The 19,995-nt window shown below is 48.2% G+C and overlaps 1 protein-coding gene across 1 annotated transcript; it reads right to left on the reverse strand.

The window, feature by feature from the left end:
* Positions 1 to 285: 285 nt before the first annotated feature.
* Positions 286 to 18,960, reverse strand: SMPDL3B (sphingomyelin phosphodiesterase acid like 3B). The gene is made up of 8 exons (XM_049775189.1): positions 18,781 to 18,960; positions 12,833 to 13,046; positions 8,877 to 8,974; positions 5,043 to 5,186; positions 3,122 to 3,294; positions 2,318 to 2,498; positions 2,101 to 2,234; positions 286 to 649 (listed from the first exon to the last, which is right to left on the reverse strand). The coding sequence occupies exons 1-8, from the start codon at positions 18,851 to 18,853 to the stop codon at positions 299 to 301; spliced, it is 1,368 nt and encodes a 455-aa protein (XP_049631146.1). The 5' UTR covers positions 18,854 to 18,960; the 3' UTR covers positions 286 to 298.
* Positions 18,961 to 19,995: the final 1,035 nt, after the last annotated feature.

Genomic DNA, 19,995 nt, shown 5'->3' on the forward strand with positions numbered 1-19,995 from the left:
AAACGCTTTGGGGATCAAAGTCCCGTTTCCTTCCTTTTGTTGTTGTTGTGTTTTGTTTGCTTTTGTTTTGGAAGTCACACCCGGTGGCTCTCACGGGTTACTCCTGGCTCTGTGCTCAGAAATTGCCCCTGGCAGACTCTAGGGACCCTATAGGACGCGGGGAATCGAGCCAGGGTCTGTCCTGTGTTGGCAGCGTGCAAAGTACTGTGCCCCAAGTCCCGTTTCCTAACCGAGCCTCCCTTCCCCTGTGGCCGGGCCTCCGACCGCCCGGGACTGGACGGACGAAGGGCAACGGCGCTCAGGCCGCGAGCAGTGCGGCCAGCAGGAGCAGGAGGAGTGTGGGCGCGGGCGCGGAGCCGGAGCCGAGCAGACAGGCCTCGTACCCGCCGAAGGCCACCTCGCGCATTGCACACACATGCTCGGTGCCACAGGCCTCCTCGCAGGCCCGGGCGTCGTAGCTGACCGAGTTGTAGACGTAGTAGCGCTGCAGAATGTCCCGGTTGCTGGTGATGCGGTGCAGCGCCTGTTGCATGGAGCGGGCCCCAGCGTCGGGCACCCCGTAGGCCTCCGTCAGCCGGTACTCCAGTTCCCAGCGCGGCACCCCTTGAGCATTCGCCTGGCTCAGGTTCATGTAGTAGGTCACCATGTCCTGGGGAAGGGAGAGAGGCCTGCTGTGAGCTGCCATCTTGTATGTGACCCCAGATTCATTCTAGGTGCTTCGTGACTGCTGTTAGTAGTAAGTGGGGATGGCAGCCGTCCTCTGATGGCTTCTGATGAGGTGACTGCTCAAAACACCGATTTCACAGATGAGAAAACTCATGTCTGCGTAGGATCAGTTTTACAAATACTTCATGGGAGAGGTGGTGTGTCTACCCCAGGGCCAGTGTATTTCTAGTCCCAGCAAGATCCCAGGTAACCAGAGCAGCTCAGTAAACATTTATCAATAAATGGATTAAGAACAAAGGAATGCAGGAGGGTGATTGAACAGCAAGTAGGGTGCTTGCTGATCTGGATTCAATCTCTGGTATCCTATATGTTGCCCTAAGCCGCACAAGGAGCAATTCCTTAAGCACAGAGCACACTTGAGTGTAGCCCCAAAACCAAAGAGACAAACAAAAAAAAGAACACTCGAGTACCTAGCTGAGATAACTTATAGATTTGTGGTTGATGGGCCCTTGAGATGCATCCCAGAACCCTACTGACCCATCAGGGCTCAAATCAGATATGTATGGAGCTGCTGGGTCCCCAGAGGTAATGCTACCAGAACTGCCCTTCTACAATGACAATCTAGTGCTAGACAGGTTACTTTTTTTTTTTTTTTCAATCTATTCCTCTTCCATATTTTGTGAGGATTAGATCTATAAATTCCACTTTACAGAGTAAGCAATGAGGCCTGGCTAGGTCAGAAAGCACAGGAGTGGTCTAAAGACACATTAGGGAAGGCTTTGAGTCTGGGCCAAATAGATCTAACTTGAAGACACTTTGGAGCCATTTAGAGGTACTTGAGCAGGACAGGGCTTCCAAATGATGGATCCCTTCAGCAGCATGAAGCAGATGAATTGATGTAGGGTAGGTGCAGATGAATAAGGTAGCAATGGAATCCTGGGAGACAACTGTGATCACAGGAAATTTGGAGAGAGAAATTTGGGGGGGAAGTCATCTATTGCAGTGATCTGGGATCCTGAGCAGGTATTGCAGACATTCTACCCACAAGTTACATCACAGTGGTTAATAATAAGCCTGCTCTGGTCTCAGGGCCAAAGCAACAACTATAGCAGACAGTGTTTGCCTTGTAGGCAGCAGACCCAGGTTCAGACCCCTCACTCCAAATGGCCCCTCATTGCCAAAGTGAATCCTGAATACAGCTGGGTACTCTGGGGTTCTTTGAGAAGACAAAAGAAAACAAGGATTAGCCTGATGTGGCAGAATTTAGAGTAAACTCGAGGATTGGACACCTGTCCCCCAAAAGCTTAGCAGTAACCTGACCTTCTGAGGCACATGGTCAGTAGCGGGTGGATTCTTGGGAAGAACTTGGGAAAGCATGGATGTATCCAGCTTCCCCACACCCCCTCCTCTGCCCAGCACACCCCAACTCCTGACCTTCAGGCTCAGTGTGGCTTGGTCATATTCAAACACCCGGATGCCGGGATTGTTGGCTCCGTTGACCACGCCAGGTAATGTGGTTTTCCATGGGGAGACCCCAGGCACGAGGAACATGACACTGACCGGGGCACCTTCCAGGAGAAAGAAGATATGAGGGAGGCTGGCAGGAGCAGGAGGGAGGGGTTCAGCCGATGCCCTCCAGCCTGTTGAGTACCTGCATTATCGTAGAACATCCGAAAGCTGTCGGTGTGGTGGTGCCCGAAGAACTGGCCAGCAATGACACGGTGGTGCTTGCGGATCATCTTCATGTACTTCTCATTGAAACTCTCCCGGAACCACGCTTTGTTCCGAGTCTTTTCAAAGAACCCCGGGGGCACGTGTCCGATGATATAGACCTACGAGAAGAGGAATTCTGGAGGAGCTCAGAGAATCCTTGTTCCCACCCCTCATTTGCTGCTCTTCCGAAGCTCACAGATGGATGCAGATGTACTTGTTCCCCAGTGTCCTCCTTTCCCCTCCCTCTTGTTTGCTTAGTCTGGCATTCTCACAGAATTCAGAGAGGAGAGTGTCAATGCTATTGATACTGCCACTCCTGGACCTACATCTACTACTCTTTTAGAAAGGATTTGGGGGTCACACTCTGTAGTACTTAAGAGTCACTCCCTTCAAGTTTAGGGGGTTCAAACTTGGGCTTCCCACACATTCAGCCCTCTGAACCATCTCCCCAGCTCTGGGCTACACTTCTGTCGCCTACTCAGATTAGTTTTTCTCATCAAGATAACACCTTATTAGAGGGTTTCCCTATGCTTGGAGTAATATGTCATGATTAAAATCAAACCCAGAGTCTTTTGCATGCCAGACATAGGCTTCAGTCCTCTGAGCCATCACCTAGTCCCTTCATGGATGAGTTCTGAGAGTTAAATGAGATCATCTTTAGGAAGCTTGGAGCAAAGTGTGTGCTGCAGAGAACATCAGAAGGTGACCACCAACAGAGATTGGGAGAGGCAGAAGTCCTTACCATCTCCCCAGCTAGGGATGCATTGGTCAGCACAGCTTCCAACCACTGGAACTGGTGGCCAGGGTCAGTCATGTCTGCCGTTTGCATGTTGCTGGTGTAGTAAAGATTGGTGTTGAGGACTGCAATTCTCCCATTTTTTCCTGATCCTGGCAACTTCTCAGAATAGAAGGCACCTAGGATATCACAGCCAGAAAAAATCAGAAGGGGTTTCCTGCCTCCAGGGCCTCCACTTTGCTCTCCCACCTTCTCTTTCTCCATCTTTCCCATAGGAAGGGATTTGTGGAACCAGGCTGACTGTGTTCAAGTCCCATCTGTTATCACTTATGAGTTGTGCACCTTAGGAAAGTGTTTTAGGGGGCCGGGCGGTGGCGCTAAAGGTAAGGTGCCTGCCTTGCCTGCGCTAGCCTTGGACGGACCGCGGTTCGATCCCCCGGTGTCCCATATGGTCCCCCAAGCCAGGAGCAACTTCTGAGAGCATAGCCAGGAGTAACCCCTGAGCGTTACCGGGTGTGGCCCAAAAACCAAAAAAAAAAAAAAAAAGGAAAGTGTTTTAACTTCTCAAGTACTCTGTTTTCCCATCCATATATTGGGAGTAATGAGGTATGTTCACCCCTCCATCTCCACTATCAACACTTTTCTTTTTTTTTTTTTTTTTTTTTGTTTGGTTTTTGGGCCACACCCAGCGGTGCTCAGGGGTTACTCCTGGCTGGCTGCTCAGAAATAGCTCCTGGCAGGCACGGGGGACCATATGGGACACCGGGATTCGAACCAACCACCTTTGGTCCTGGATCAGCAGCTTGCAAGGCAAACGCCACTGTGCTATCTCTCCAGCCCATATCAACACTTTTTCACTCAGCATCAGGGCAATAAGGAAGGAAAGAGGAGGTTAGGATGTCTCTGGATCTCCAGACTGATTCCCACTGTGATTTGCCTCCCAGGAATATCTGTCAATGTCCGAGGACATTTTTTGGCCACTGCACTGAGGTGTCTCTGGCCTCTAGTGGATAGAGACCAAAAGCTGCTAAACATCAGAATGCATGAAAAATCCCCAACAACAGCCATGGCCCACATGTAGACAGTGGTGTGGTTGATGGCCCTGCTTGGACGCTGCCTCTTCCTATGACCATTTTAAGAATTGTATTCTATGGAGGGCAGTTCCTGGCACCGAGCAAGTGCTCATAAATATTTCCAGGAGTCAGGGAAGTCATGCTTAACAATGCATGCTTGTCTTGCATGAGGCCCTGGGTTCAATCACTGGCACTACAAAAAATAAAAAATAAAAATAAATAAAAGCAAATGAAATGTTCACATGGGCTCACATTAGCACCATATGGTTAAAAAGCATGGGCATGGAAATCCAGTCCAGAGCCAATATCCACGTCTGCCAGGATGGGTGACCTTAGCCAAGTGCTTCAGTATCTTCAATCCTCTGTGTCCTCATCTACAGAACAAGGGAGGAATCAGTATGTTCCCTGGGAATGTGGTGAGATGACAAAAGATAAGACTTCGGTGGGGCCAGAGACGTGGCGCTAGAGGTAAGGTGTCTGCCTTGCAAGCACTAGCGTAGGATGGACCACTGTTTGATCCCCGGGCGTCCCATATGGTCCTCCCAAGCCAGGAGCGATTTCTGAGTGCATAGCCAGGAGTAACCCCTGAGTGTCAAACGGGTGTGGCCCAAAAACCAAAAAAAAAAAAAAAAAAGACTGGCAGACAGAAGTGTTCTATGAAGTAGCAAGCAGAGTCAGTACCTTTTTTGGGTCACACTCGGCAGCGCTCAGGGGTTACTCCTGGCTCTACACTCAGAAATCACCCCTGGCAGGCATGGGGGACCATATGGGATGCCGGGATTTGAACCGCCTTCCTTCTGCCTAGAAGGCAGACACCTTACCTCCAGGCTATCTCTCCATTTCCGAGTCAGTACCTTTTTTAAAGAAAGCGATGGATTCATTATTAAGCCAGGGTCTCCACAGTTCAGCTACCCGGTTGTAGATATTGTTGCTTTCTGCTGGAAACTGGTTTTTGGGGTGAAAGTCATGATTTCCCAGAGCAGCATAGACTTTAGTATCTGGAAGAAAAAGGAGAAATTTACATATCTATAAAAGCACTTGGTGGAATTAATCATTTTCAGGGGGTCACGATCTGTTCAAGTTCATAGGAAAGAGCCTTGGTACAAATAAAGAGATACAGCGATAAAGGGAAAACCACAATTGATAGAATCTGGCAGGACATCAAGCCGAAGACGGAAGTTCACAGAGTTCTCTGACCCCAGGCCCTAACCTCATTCTCAGCAGAAGGTTTCATGGGGTGGGAATAGGATCTGGGGAGGCTCTCCGAGAAAGTGAACAAGTCCAGCAGGATAGGGAGCCTGCCACACTCACTTTCTCCTGCTAAGTGGCTTTATTTTACCTCTGTGTCTGAACACAGTAGATGCTCAATAAATATTCGGTAATAAGCAAAAGATCCTCCCCAATTCAAGGCTGAGCTCTAGTTTGAGTGTGATTTGTCCTAGGAGTGAGTGACCTTGAACTAGGAGGAGGGTTGGAGCCTCACATTCCATTTGGGAATGTATCTGGATCAAACCCGCATGGCCTGCAAGACCTGGAGATGCTGAGAGCTGTACTGAAGGAGACTAAAATTCCAGCCCAAAATTACTAGCAAAGCTGGAGTCATCATTTTTTTATTATTATTGTTTTGGGGCCACACACGGTGGTGCTCAGAGATTACTCCTGGTGCTGGGCGGGGGGAGGGGGACCACATAGTATGCCAGAGTTCAAACCAGAGTCGGTCACATGCAAGGTAAGTGTCCTATTCTCTGTGCTATCTCTCTGGCCCCATGGAACAATCATTGTAACTGCCTGCAAAAGCTTCACCTCCACAGGGCCAGCAGAGGGCTCACAGGACTGGCATAGAACCTAGTCCTACACTAAGTTCCTCCCCGCATGGGGAGTTCCTTCTCCTTCCTCCTCTACTTTTCAATATACTTTTCTACAAAAGGGGGTGGCCCTGGAGCCGTGGCACAAGTGGTAAGGCATTTGCCTTGCATGCGGTAACCTAGGACAGACAGTGGTTTGATTCCCTGGCATCCCACATGGTCCCCCAACCCAGGAACAATCTGTCACCATATCATTCCTGAAGCACAACTAGAGCTTCTCTAGAGCCCCAAGTCAGAAACAGACCTTGAGCTTTGCCATCTATCTGTAGCCCAAAATCAACAGTAGGGGCTGGAGCAATAGCACAGTGGATATGATATTTGCCTTGCATGCAGCCAACCCAGGTTTGATCCCCGGCATCCCATATAGTCTCTTAAGCCTGCCAGGAATAACCCCTGAGCACTACCAAATGTGGCCCCAAAACAAAACAAACCAACAACAAAAAATTGGGGGGTTGGTTTTCAGTTTGTTTGTTTTGGGGACCAAACTCAGCAGTGCTCAGGGCTCACTCCTGATTCTATGACCAGGCATAATATCTAACAGGGTTTGAGGAATCATATGGAATGCCTTGATTGAAACCAGACTAGCTGCATGCAAGGTAAATGCCCGGGTAGTTAGTTGTTCAATGGGTAGTTGTACTATTGCTCCAGCACCCAATAAAATGAAACTTTTATGGGCCAGAGAGGTAGTGTGGAGGTAGGGTATTTGCCTAGCATGCAGAAGGACGGTGGTTCAAATCCTGGCATCCCATATGGTCCCCCTGGGCCTACCAGGATCGATTTCTGAGCCTAGAGCCAGGAGTAAACCCTCAGAGCTGCCGGTGTGACCCCCCAAAAAAAAGAAAGAAAGAAACCTTTATGTTTTGGATTTTGGACCACATCTAGTAGTGTTTGGGGAGTTTTTAGCTCTGTTCTCAGGGATCACTAGATCATTCATAGGGTACAAGAGACCATTAGGGGGCCCTCGAGATCAAACCCAGGGCAACTGCATGGAAGGCAAATGCTTTATCCACTATGCTGAATTCAAAACCCTTAGTAAAACTTTTTGTTTCGTTGGTTTGGGGCCAGCAGTGCTAAGGACTTACTCCTGGCTTTGTGCTAGGGATCATTCCTAGCAAGCTCAGGGAACCATATGGAATGCTGGGGATCTAATCCAGGTCAGTTATGTGAAGGCAAACACCTTACTCATAGTAATATCATTCTAAACCCACAAAAAATTTTTTGGTTTTGGGCTACACTCAGTGGTGCTCAGGGGTTACTCCTGACTCTGCGATCAGGAATTATTCCTGCTGGGCTCAAGAGACCATATGGGATGCCAGGGATCAAACCCGGGTCGCCCATGTAACAAGGCAAACACTCATAGGCCCAGAGAGATAGCACAACGGTATTTGCCTTGCAAGCAGCCGATACAGGACCAAAGGTGGTTGGTTCGAATCCCAGTGTCCCATATGGTCCCCCGTGCCTGCCAGGAGCTATTTCTGAGCAGACAGCCAGGAGTAACCCCTGAGCATCACCAGGTGTGGCCCAAAAAACAAAAACAAAAACAAAAAAACAAGGCAGACACTCTTCCACTGTGCTATCATTCAGACCCCAGAAAAAAAAATGAAAAAAAAAATCACCTCTCTAAAGTAAAAAGCAGTAGCCACTAGGAAAACTATGTTTAAAAAAAAAGGGGGGGGGGAGGCAGAGAGGTGGCACTAGAGTAAGGCGTCTGCCTTGCAAGCACTAGCCTAGGACAGACCACAGTCCGATCTCCTGGTGTCCCATATGGTCTGATCACATAGCCAGGAGTAACCCCTGAGTGTCAAATGGGTATGGCCCCAAAAAAAAACAAAACAAAAACACACAGGCTAGGGACCAGAGAGATTGCACAGTGGCAGGGCATTTTGCCTTGCATGTGGCAAACCCAGGAGATGATGGTTCTATTCCTGGTATCCATATGGTCCCCCAAGCCTAACGGGGGTGATTTCTGAGTGCAGAGCCAAGAGTAACCCCTGAGCACCACCAGGTGTGTGTCCCCCCCCCCCCAAAAAAAAAACCCACAGGCTAGAGCTTATGCTTTATGAATGAAGGCCCTGTGCTCATCTCTGGCACCAAAACATTATCTGTTGTGGCAACTGTTGGAGAACAAAATGTCCAGGTCTGACCCTAAGTCATACTTCCTGCAGCAAGAGGAATATGCCTGAGTTTGTCCTGAGCTGGACTGAAGATAGACGGGAAGCCTCCAGGCCACACTGAATAAAGTGAAGGAAGAGGTACGGGAAGGGAGTAGCCTGGGGGCTACATGGAACAATGGCAGCAGCTTAGTGCCCCCCACTCAGTGACTGTGGGAATGGTGGGGCAGGACTGGTGCTCAAACCAGGATGTGTACCCCACCCTTGCTTCATGACTTGACCAGTTAGCCCCAAAGCTCCAAAGTATCACCAGTAATACTGGAGGAGAGGGACAGCAGCCCTTTCCAGTTACTGCTGGAAAGACCAGTGAGCCCTAAGCCCAGGGGCTGTGGGGAGTTGCCACTTGACAGCCCACAGTGTCACTGTGGCTACTGCCAGTTATGGCTGTTGTGCTATCAATGCTATTGCATATCTGGGTTCTGGTGTGAGGGTGTGGGAGAAGCAATAGAAGGTCAGGAGTTCTTTTCACAAAGGTTGTCAGTAAGTAAAGCACCCGTTGGTTGTGGAGGGTCAGGAATGGTGGCTGTGAGGGGTCTGGCTGAGGATCTACAGGCCAGAGAGGAAGGTGGCTTGTCTGGATCTTGATGCTGTAGGGGGTCCCACTGTGTCACACAGCCCTGGAGACTGCAGGAAGCCAACAGCAGACTCTTACCTGGAAACACTTCTCTGATGAGGTTGGTCAGACGCTCCACGATTGTCAGCACGGCCTCCTCTCCCAGCTGCTCATTGGGCACGTGAGGTGTATCATCTCTACAAACAGCACCAGTCAGCTCTGAAGGGGTCCAGGAAAGGGGAACTGGGCCTCAGCTGGCCACACTGATGGGGAGTGGCCAGGCTGCAGCTAGTAGTCACACCTGGCAGTACTGAAACCAAGGTTCTGCCGTGGGCATGCTGTGGGTCCCTGGGTTGGTTGTTGAACCTCTCTGAGTCTTCATTAACACATCAGTAAAATGGGTATCATAATGATACCTACTCATAGAACATTGTTTTTTGTTTGTTCTGGTGGCGTTCAGAGGTTACTCCTGGCTCTGCGCTCATAAATTGCTCCTGGCAGGCTCAGGGGATCATCTGGGATGCCAGGATTTGAATGACTGTCTGTCTTGAATCAGCTTTGTGCAAGGCAAATGCCCTACCACTGTGCTATCTCTCTGGCTCCTCATAGTATGTTTTTGACCCTTCAATAAATGGAGGAAATTATATATTAAAAATATAGGGGGCCGGGCGGTGGCGCAAGAGGTAAGCTGCCTGCCTTGCCTGCGCTAGCCTTGGACGGACCAAGGTTCGATCCCCCGGTGTCCCATATGGTCCCCCAAGCCAGGAGCAACTTCTGAGAGCATAGCCAGGAGTAACCCCTGAGCGTTACCGGGTGTGGCCCAAAAACCAAAAAAAAAAATATATATATATATAGACTAGGGCCCAGAGAGATAGCACAGTGGTGTTTGCCTTGCAAGCAGCCGATCCAAGACCAAAGGTGGTTGGTTCGAATCCCGGTGTCCCATATGGTCTCCCGTGCCTGCCAGGAGCTATTTCTGAGCAGACAGCCAGGAGTAACCCCTGAACACCGCCGGGTGTGACCCAAAAAAACAAAAACAAAAACAAAAAAAAAATATATATATATATATAGACTAGGGAGCCAGAGTGATAGTGCAGTGGATAAGGCATATATGCCTTGCACACAGTTCACCCAGACTTGATCCCCAGCATTCCATAATGGTCCCCTGAGCCTACCAGGAGTAATTATTCAGTGCAGATCCAGGAGCAACTCATGAGCATCATGGGGTGTGGCCTCAAAACAAAGTAAAATAAAAATGTAGACAAGAGGCCTGAGAGATAGCTTTGCAAACAGGAGGTCCAAGTTTTTGTTCTTGTTTTTGGGTCACACCTGGTAGTGCTCAGGGTTTACTTTTGCTCTGTGCTCAGAATTTACTTCTGGCAGGCAGTTTGGGGAACCATATGGGATGCCAGGAATTGAACCAGGGTTGGTGCATGCAAGGCAAATGCCCTACCCACTGTACTATTGCTCTGGTCCCAGGGAGCCCAAGTTTGATCCCCAAACCCACATGATACCCTGACCATCTCTGAGAGTGACCCTGAACATAGGACTGGAGTAGCCCTACACACATAGCTAGGTGTGGCTTAAAACAAATAAAAATAAAAATAAATCTGATTGGTGAATAGAATAAAACATAGATTCGTGGCTGTTGGTTTGAAATTCATATTATTATTCTTTCCAAAGGGAATCTGGAGTTACAGTGTCCCCTAAGAAGGTGGAGAAACCTGCTTGGTTCTGCTCCATTCAACAGAGATCAGGGTGATGATTTTAAGATCAGATCTGCAGCAGCTCCAGGACCTGCCCAGTGCTAGCGAGTCCTGTTTGCCTCACCTAAATTTCTCAATGCATGTTCAAAATGCTTAGCAAGGTGGGGGAGCAAGTCATGGAGAGTGTGAGAAGCCTGGGGACTCTTCTGAGTAAGGATGCTATTGCCTGAGTCAGACTGGGGAATTAATTGTTGAATTATGTGATACTGTGTCAAGCAGCCTGGACAGAGGCTTCCTCTCTGCCTGGTACTCTGTCTTTTTGCTTTGTTTGGGGGCCACACAAGTGATGTTCAAGGACTACTTCCAGCTTGGTACCCCAGGTTGCTCCTGGCAGTGGTCAGGGGATATGCAGTACAGGGAGAAAACCTGGGCTGGCCACATGCAAAGCATATGCTCCAGCCCATGTAACTATGTCTATGGAGTTCTATACCCTCATCTGATAATATTCTTCCTGATGACCTACAAAAATCTTTCTAGCCTTGGACTCATTTGTCCTATAAAGAAGCCAAAGCTAAAAGTGGAAAAATTTGGGGGATGCCACATTCAGTTATGTTCAAGGGTTACTCCTGGCTCTGTGCTTGGAAATCACTTCTGGCAAACTAGGGAGACCATATGTGATGCTGGGAATCTATCCTGCTTTGGTCACATGCCACACAAGTGCCCTACCCTTTGTACTATTACTCCAGCCCAGGAAAAGTATTTTTTAAATATAATTAGAAGAAAGTCCTACCACCAGGATTTTACCCAGCCAGCCTGCCTGCTGAGTTGTGTTTCTTTTTTTTTTCTTTTTGGTTTTTGGGCCACACCCAGTGATGCTCAGGGGTTACTTATGGCTATGCACTTAGAAATCGCCCCTGGCTTGGGGGACCATATGGGATGCCTGGGTATCAAACTGCGGTCCATCTTAGGTTAACATGTGCAAGGCAAACGCTCTACCCTGTGCCACTGCCCTGGTTTCTGAGTTGTGCTTCTGTTCCTCCCTTCACGTCCCTCCCTGATGCCATCACAGCAACAAGTAGAGCCTTTGGTCTACTTTGGGGTGAGATGGAGGCCAGGAACCTGAGGGCATCTAAACAAAGCCCTTTTATTTTCTTCTCTTCAAAAGTCTAATTCTGGGGCTGGAGCTGTGGTGCAAGTGGTAAGGCAACTACCTTGGCCAAACTAGCCTAGGACATCCCCTGGCGTCCCATATGGCCCCCCAAGCCAGGAGTGATTTCTTTTTTTTTTTTTTCTGCATGCTTTTTCCACATTTTTTGTGTGTGTGTGTGTGTGGTTTTGGGTCACACCCGGCAGTACTCAGGGGTTACTCCTGGCTTCATGCTCAGAAATTGCTCCTGGCAGGCATGGGGGACCATATGGGATGCCAGGATTCGAACCGATGACCTTCTGCATGAAAGGCAAACGCCTTACCTCCATGCTATCTCTCCGGCCCCATCCAGGAGTGATTTCTGAGTGCATAGCTAGGAAGCTAGGAATAACCCCTGAGTGTCACCTGGTGTGTCCCAAAAACACCCCGCCCCCAAAAAAAAGTCTAATTCTGAGAAAACACATCCAGTTAAATTTTTAGAAACTGCAAAATTACAAAGGGTCTAAGACCTCACCCTGCCTGATCCCACAACTGTGGGGTCCCAGGGTGCCTTCTAGAAAAGTCATGCTGCTGCTGGGAGCCAGAAAGAGGCTTCAATAGGCCAAGAACACATTTTGCAGGCAGGACGCCTGGGTTCAATCTTGGGTACCACACAGTTTTACTGAGTACCTGGGAGTGTCCTCCAAGCATAGCGTTGAAAGTAACCCATGAGATGCCAGGTGTGGCCCTAACACAAAGACAAAACTAGATAGTACTTCTGCCGAAGGGCCAAACAACTCCCAAAGCAGTCCCAAGCTGTTCCCAGAGAAAAGACACATGCCTTTGAGAATGTTCCCTTTTCTCTAAGACGCCTTTTTGCCTCCCCTCACAAGAGCACCCACAGACCACCACCTCCCAACAGGAGTCCAGGTTCCTGCACCAAGAGCCTTTTTTTTGAGTATCACAATGAGCCCAGGATACCTCTCCAGAGACCATCACATCTTTTACATGTCAACCTTGCTTTTAAGGGTCCCTCTGACTGCCACCCAGGCCTCTGTCACATCACATTGAGAGACAGCTGAGAGATATGTACACTGTGGAAGAGCGGAGTCCCATCTGCCTGCCTCCCTGGCTTCCCACCATCTGCAGGAAGTTTCCTCAGCCCTGCCATTGAGTCAGGGATCCCCCAAAGACCACATTCTTTGCTGTCATCAGACTCTCACCCAGTCCAGAGGATGAAGTCTGGTTGGGGCTCAATCTCCTTCATGGCATGAATGGAGGAGTTGAGGAGTATCCAGGGGGCATCGCAGAGGTAGTCTCCCCAAGGACCCGCACTAGTCACTGGCTGGGAGCCTGCCGATGGGCACACCCGGAGGGGATCTTCAGACAGTGTGTAGTTAGGGTCCAGGTGTAGGTCAGAGATGTGCCAGAATTTCCCTGCAGGAAAAGCAAGATCCTTCTTCAGTGCCAGAATCTAAGTCTGGTGGGCTGGGGACCCTGGGCTGCAGCCAAAGAGGATTGACAGGAATTCAGTTCTGGCTTTGCCCAGGGAAGTACTGAGCAAAAAACAAGCTCAAATCTGTCCCATACCTATGACCTTCTACCAGGATACACTGTAAGTACTCCTGGCAACAGTATGAATGAGTGGGTTGAGTGGCCCCAAGAATCCTTTGGAAACTCTAAGCATGCTTATCTTCATTGTATTTGTAGGAAGCATACCCCATGGGGTATAGAGCCATTCCACCTGCAGGTATGGGCCAGAATGTACAGTACTCCGGTTCTGTGGTGATGGAGACTACTAGGGAGATCTCGAACTCTTCTTGGGGAGGCCTGTACATTGCTGGGATCAATTCAGAATCCCCTTGTTAGATATGTGCTATAACCTGTGCACTATCTTTCCTGCCCACTATGTACTATTTAAAACAAAGGTGGGAGACTGGAGTACATCAAACAGGGTGCTTACATAAGCCAACCCAGGTTCAATCTTGGCAACCCAAATGGTCCCCTCAAGACTGCCAGGAGTAAACCCTGAGCACAACTGAGTGAAACCCCCCAAAATAACAAAAAATATTAATAAAACAAAGTTGGGAAATTGTTAGGGTCCAGGGCCCAGGCCATCAGCTTTCTGTTCTTGGGACTTTACTTCCCCTCTGTGAACCCATAACTAAAGCTGAATCTCAGCATGTCCAGGGAAATATAAAGATTGGAGGTGGGGGGGCCGGGCGGTGGTGCCAAAGGTAAGGTGCCTGCCTTGCCTGCGCTAGCCTTGGACGGACCGCGGTTCGATCCCCCGGTGTCCCATATGGTCCCCCAAGCCAGGAGCAACCTCTGAGCGCATGGCCAGGAGTAACCCCTGAGCGTTACTGGGTGTGGCCCAAAAAAAAACAAAAACAAAAAAAAAAGATTGGAGGTGGGAGAAGAAGCCTAACACACCAAGAGAGTCATCTGTCAATCTGGCTAATTCATGCCAGCAGAACTGTGTGGAGGTAGAGCAGGGATAGACTCTCAGACTAACCCAAATTCTAGTGTGGGTGATTCTGGACAAAGTTAGAGAGAGGTCTTGTCTGCCAATGCGGTTGATCCCAATATTCGCTCAGCTCCAAACCAAGGAAGGCTGAAACTCCAAAAACATCTTGTGGTGTGATCCAGAGAAACAGGCCCAGGGACCCATGATGATCAGCCTGGCACAGGGCCCAGCATTAATTTCCATATTGGTCATAAAAGGAAGCTGACAGGTTTGGCCCCAGCCCTAAATCTCGTGCTAAGATAAGTCAGAGGCCTGGGATTTCCTCCTCCTATACCACTATTGTCATTTCCTCCTGTATTTCCTGTTTCACTCTCATCTCCAGCTCAGGAAAACAGACCTGGGAAATTGGCTTTTTCTGAGACTTTTGGGTAAGCAGCTTGGGAGTCACATAAGTCACAGGACAGCTCTGGGGCAGCCCCAGAGGGAAAGTCTGGTCCCTGGTTTGCATTTATTTTATTTTATTCTTTCCTGGTTTGCATTTTATTACTGTGACTCCTAAATATTTTTCATGCATGCATGTCACTCCATGCATGCAGCCACAACAGTCAGAACCCTGGTTTAAATCCCCTATACCACCTTTGGTCCCCTGAATACTGCCATCCCTCCCCCAAAATAGAAAATAATAAATAAATAAAACTGGTCCCAGGAAAGAATCTAAAACTTGTCCACACTGATACAAATGATTGAATTAAGCAAACATTCGCCTCCTGGGGAGATTGTACCTCATCCTCACTATAGTCCTGGAAGTATTGCTCTTATCCCCACTTTACAGAGAAGGAAATAGGTTCAGAGGTTCACATGCCTAAAGTCTTTGGTATCTGATGGTTCCTGATCACATCTCCCTGGCAGATGTGATTGCTAAGGAGATTAAGCCAGTGCTTTTCACTTATTTTTATTTTTTACACATACTGACAATCAATTTATAATGGAATGAAAATCTCTCTCCTCTTTCTCTTCCGTACCTGGCAGTGCTCAGGAATCGTTCCTGGAAGAACATAGGAGACCATTTGTGGTACTGGGGGTTGAACCAAGCAAGGCAAGCTCCATACCCACTGTACTTAGTCTCTGACCTCTTTCTCTATTTTAATTTTAATATTGCTTTTTGTTTTTGTTTTGTTTTGTTTTGGGCCATACCCAGCAATGCTCATGGATCACTCCTGGCACTACACTCAGGAATTATTCCTGATGGTGCTCGGTGGACTCTAGGGATGCTACTGAACTCAAGTCCATGGCATGGGAGACTAAGCTGTGCCTGCTCTACTATTGTTCCAGCCCCCCATCTTTCCCTATTCTTTTCTTTCTTTCTTTCTTTCTTTCTTTCTTTCTTTCTTTCTTTCTTTCTTTCTTTCTTTCTTTCTTTCTTTCTTTCTTTCTTTCTTTCTTTCTTTCTTTCTTTCTTTCTCTTTATTCTTTCTTTCTCTTTTTCCTTCTTCTCTTTCTTCCTTCTTTTCTTCCTCCCTTTCTTTTCTTCACAGTGTGCACCTCCCATCACCAATTCTTACCCTATTTTTATTTTTATTGTTTTGTTTTTTTGAGTTACACCCAGCTGCACTCAGGGGTTACTCATGGCTTTGTGCTCAGAAATAGCTCCTGGCAGCATCGGGGGACCATATGCGATGCCAGAATTTGAACCAGGGTCTGTCCTATGTTGGCCACGTGCAAGGCCTTACCGCTATGCTATCACTCTGGCCCCTGATTAGGTTAGTTGTTTGTTTTTTTTTTTTAATTTTGGGCCACACCTGGCTGTGCTTACATGCTTCCTGACTCTGTGCTCAGAAATTGTTCCTGGCAGGCTTAGGGGACCATATGGGATGCCAGAGATCGAACCCAGGTTGGTCCCAGGTCGGCCACATGCAAAGCAAATGCCCTACTGCTGTACTATCTCACTGGCCTTTCCCTATTTTTTAAATTTTTTCACCACTGATTTTGGGGTGAATTGGGGGAGAATTTTAACTTTTTACACAAACTATGATCATTAATTTGTTTGAAATTATTCCTACAGCCAAACTTCCAGCCACCTCCTACAGGGGCTAAACCTGTGAACAAGTGAAGCAGATCATGTAGACCAGAAACAGGGCAAGCGAGTGCTTTGGCCAGTGGTACAATGAGTGGAGTGGCCTGGTGGCTGGGTACAGTGTGACTTTGCCCTTCCTGATGTGTCTCCTATGCTTTCTCTGAGGCCCAGGGCAGGCCTCAAACAGGCTCCTCTTCAACCACAAGCATCATTCTGTCCTCTCTAATGTCAATAAACATTTCTCATTTCAGAACCTCTCATCAGATCACGAGGCACAAGTGTCAGCTGCTGGTGTGTCTCTTCCACAACCTCCATTGGAGTCAGAATGAAACTGAAATGCCTTCCAACCTCCTGGAACTGCCCAGAGAAGTGTGAATGATTACACAGGTGTTCGCTTGGAGCTGGGGCTAGGCCATTTTTGTTGGGGGGTGCTGGGTGTGGCACTGTGCTGTTGTGGTTCATGGTTCATGCAGCAAGGGGAATCTGAGCCTAGCCATTCTGAGAATGCCACAAAGGGATTCTGAGAGCCATTCTGAGAATGCCACAGCAGGGCTGTAGAGGAGTTAAGGCGCATGCCCCATCCAATCTCCATTTCCATGTATGGTCCCTGAACACCACCAGGAGTGACCCCTGAGCACCTGACCACTTCTGGATGTAGCCCAAAAAATGAAAAGAAAGGGAAGGGAAGGGAAAGGAAGTGAAGGAAAGGAAAGGGAAAGAAAGAAGAGAAGAGGGCCAGAGCAATAGAACTGCGGTAGGGCATTTGCCTTGCACATGACAAACTAGATTTGATCTTTGGCATCCCAATGTGTCCTTGAGCACAACCAGCAATTCCTCAGTGTAGAGCCAAAAGTAACAACTGAGCATCACCAGGTGTGATACCACCACAGGAAGGAAGGAAGGAAGGAAGGAAGGAAGGAAGGAAGGAAGGAAGGAAGGAAGGAAGGAAGGAAGGAAGGAAGGAAGGAAGGAAGGAAGGAAGGAAGGAAGGAAGGGAGGGAGGGAGGGAGGGAGGGAGGGAGGGAGGGAGAAAAAAGAAAGAAAAAGAAAGGAAAGAAGGAAGAAAAGAAAGAAAAAGAAAGGAAAGAAGGAAGAAAAGAAAAAGAAAGAAACAAAGAAAGAAGGAAGAAAAGAAAGAACAAAAGGGAAAAAAGAAAGAATAGAGAATGAGAAAGGAAAAGAAAGAAAGAAAAAAGAAAAGAAAAGAAAGTTAATCTAGAATCAGAGAGAGTTCATCAAACCATGCACATATTTTTTGTTTGTTTTTGTTTTTGTTTTTGGGCCACACCCGGCGGCGCTCAGGAATTACTCTTGGCTATCTGCTCAGAAGTAGCTCCTAGCAGGCACGGGGACCATATGGGACGCCGGGATTCGAACCAACCACCTTAAGTCCTGGATCTTCTGCTTGCAAGGCAAACACCCCTGTGCTATCTCTCCGGCCCCAATGCACATATTTTGTATGCAGGCAGGAAAGAGGCCTGGATCGCTGTCACCTCATGGTTCCCGGAGCATTGCTGAGCAACTTCTGGGCAGAGTTGGAATAGCCACTGAGCAAGCCAGGTATTCCTGCACAATTTCTCGAGTTAAGTGAAGTGCCTGCCTTGAGACCTAAAGTATGTGTGGGTGGAACCAATAGGAAGGGGCCTTTCCAAGCTTTGGAAACTCACGGTTTATGCAAAGCAGGGGTGTTGCAATTTGACTGGGTACTTAAAGTTCTGCTCTTGAGGAACTCTGAAAATATTCAGATGAAGTGGAATTCTTTTTCAATATAACTTTGTTTTTAAATTTATAGATAAATGGGCTCAGAAGAGAGCTCAGAGAGGGGGTTCATGTTTTGCATGTGAGACCCCCCAGGTTTGATCCTTGGTATTGCATGGTCCACTGAGCACCACCAGGAGTGGACTCTGAGCACTGATCTGGGAGTAGCCCCTGAGCACTGCCAGGTGTGAACTCAAAACTAAAAACAAGTATATAAATAAATAAGATTATAGATGTTCCAGGAAGTTTGGAGAAAGAGAAAAGAAAGTGATTATGAGACCCAAGATACCAAGAGGACTTTGAGAGGCACAATACACCTGGTAGCTAAGTACAACCAGACACCCTGGCTATATCCTTGAAGTGATTTTGAGCAAGTGTTGTGGTCTCTCTGCGCCTTATTTTCTTATCTGCAAAATAGGTATAAAGGTACTAATCCTACTTTTCAGGGACTATAAACTTCAAGTCAATTATTTTCCAAAATTCTGCAAAATTCTGCTAAAGAGACCATCTATCAGTCAATAAATTTGGCTCAGTCAATAAATGTTGGCTCTTTTCCTTAGTGTGTGTGAGTGGATATGTGCGGGTCTATGTGTGTAGAATATATGTGAATGTATGAATAGATGTGTGTGTTTGTGTGGGTGTGTGTGGAGGTGTCTCTGTGGATATGTGTTGAAGTATGTGTGTGTGAATATATGTATCTGTGTGCGGATGTGTGTGGATGTGTGTGTCTGTCTGTGTAAATCTATGTATATGTTTGTGTGTGTACTCCCTGCCTGGCTGGGGACTGCCACATCTGCAGTTTCCTGTGAGCAGCTGTGTGACCGGCTCTCACAGCTCTAAACAAAGACAGGGCAGACAGTTAAAGCTCCTACCTAGTACGGCCGCTGCAGCTCCCACGTGTGCCACAAAAATCAGCAGTTTGAGCAGATTCATCCTCAGGCTCATTTCCCAGGAGTCTGGACTTCTCCACAAGCTGTTCCTTCTGGTGTGTGAGATGGAGCTAAGTGGAGTTCGGTCTTGTTCCCGCTTGTTCCCGGCTCTAAAGGCATGCGGTTCTTCCTTCTCTGTCCAGCAGGTGGGAGCTGGCTTTGCTCAGAGACACACCAGCCAGGCTTTTGAACTGTGAAATTGAAAGCAGGACCAGTCCTGCCAGTTCCTCAGTGCCTGCATCCAGCCAGCAGCCTATCCAGAAGTCCTCCCCACCCACGGGGCAGGATCCATAGTACAGTGGTAGGGCGTTTGCTTTGCACGCAGCTGATCCAGGACAGAAGGTGGTTCGAATCCTGGCATCTCATATGGTCCCCCAAGCCTTCCAGGAGTGATTTCTGAGCGCAGAGCCAGGAGTAATCTCTGAGCGCTGCTGGGTGTGGCCAAGAAACCTAGACAAACAAACAAACAAACAATAAATAAATAAATGTTAAAAAAATTCACCCCACCCAGCCATGCAGAGGCTAGAAGCTGTGCCCTGCTGTGCTCTGGGTGCTTTGAGGGTGCCACAGGGTGGAATCTGCCTGTATGAAAAGTTAGCCTTGCTGATCAAGGAGCTTATTGACCTCTTGGTCAGAGATAAGGTGACCTCACCACACATGATTTTGAGGCAGGAAGAGATAAGGCTGTCCCTGGCCCTCTCCCCACTGAGAGCAGCAAAGCAGGGTGTGAAAGATCAGGAGAAGGAAACATGGGGAAAGCGATGATCTCTTTTTAGTGAACCTGCCAGGCAAAGACAGAAGCAGAGAACACAGTGCAATAAACCCCACACTCCACCTGTGGCCAATGAGCTTCATTTGCTCCCTCACACAGTCTTGCTGGACTTTCTCCTTCTCCTTATTATTTTTGCTGTACTGCTGCTGAGCCACATCCCCTGACTTCTTACTGTATTATTTAATTCATTTGGATTTTATGGGAGAGGTACACACCCAGTGGTGTTGAGGGGCTATTCCTGGCTTTGTGTTTAGGAATCACTCCTAGGGACCATATGTGGTGTCAGCGACTGAACCGGATCAGCTGTGTGCATGGTAAGTGTCCTGAGCAATGTACTATATCTCTGGACTGCACAGTGGTATTTCCTTTGACCTGCTCGAGGCAGG

The sequence above is a fragment of the Suncus etruscus genome, chromosome 6, assembly GCF_024139225.1.
Source record: "Suncus etruscus isolate mSunEtr1 chromosome 6, mSunEtr1.pri.cur, whole genome shotgun sequence".
NCBI classification, from domain to species: domain Eukaryota; kingdom Metazoa; phylum Chordata; class Mammalia; order Eulipotyphla; family Soricidae; genus Suncus; species Suncus etruscus.

What these genes read in the sequence shown, in the direction of transcription:
- SMPDL3B (XM_049775189.1), bottom strand. Translation starts at nt 18,853, where the DNA reads ATGAGCCTGAGGATGAATCTGCTCAAACTGCTGATTTTTGTGGCACAC. An exon ending in GACTTCATCCTCTGGACTGG is followed by an intron (nt 8,975 to 12,832) that starts GTGAGAGTCTGA and finishes TGCTGTTTGTAG; the next exon opens with AGATGATACACCTCACGTGC. An exon ending in AAGCCACACTGAGCCTGAAG is followed by an intron (nt 650 to 2,100) that starts GTCAGGAGTTGG and finishes TCCCTTCCCCAG; the next exon opens with GACATGGTGACCTACTACAT.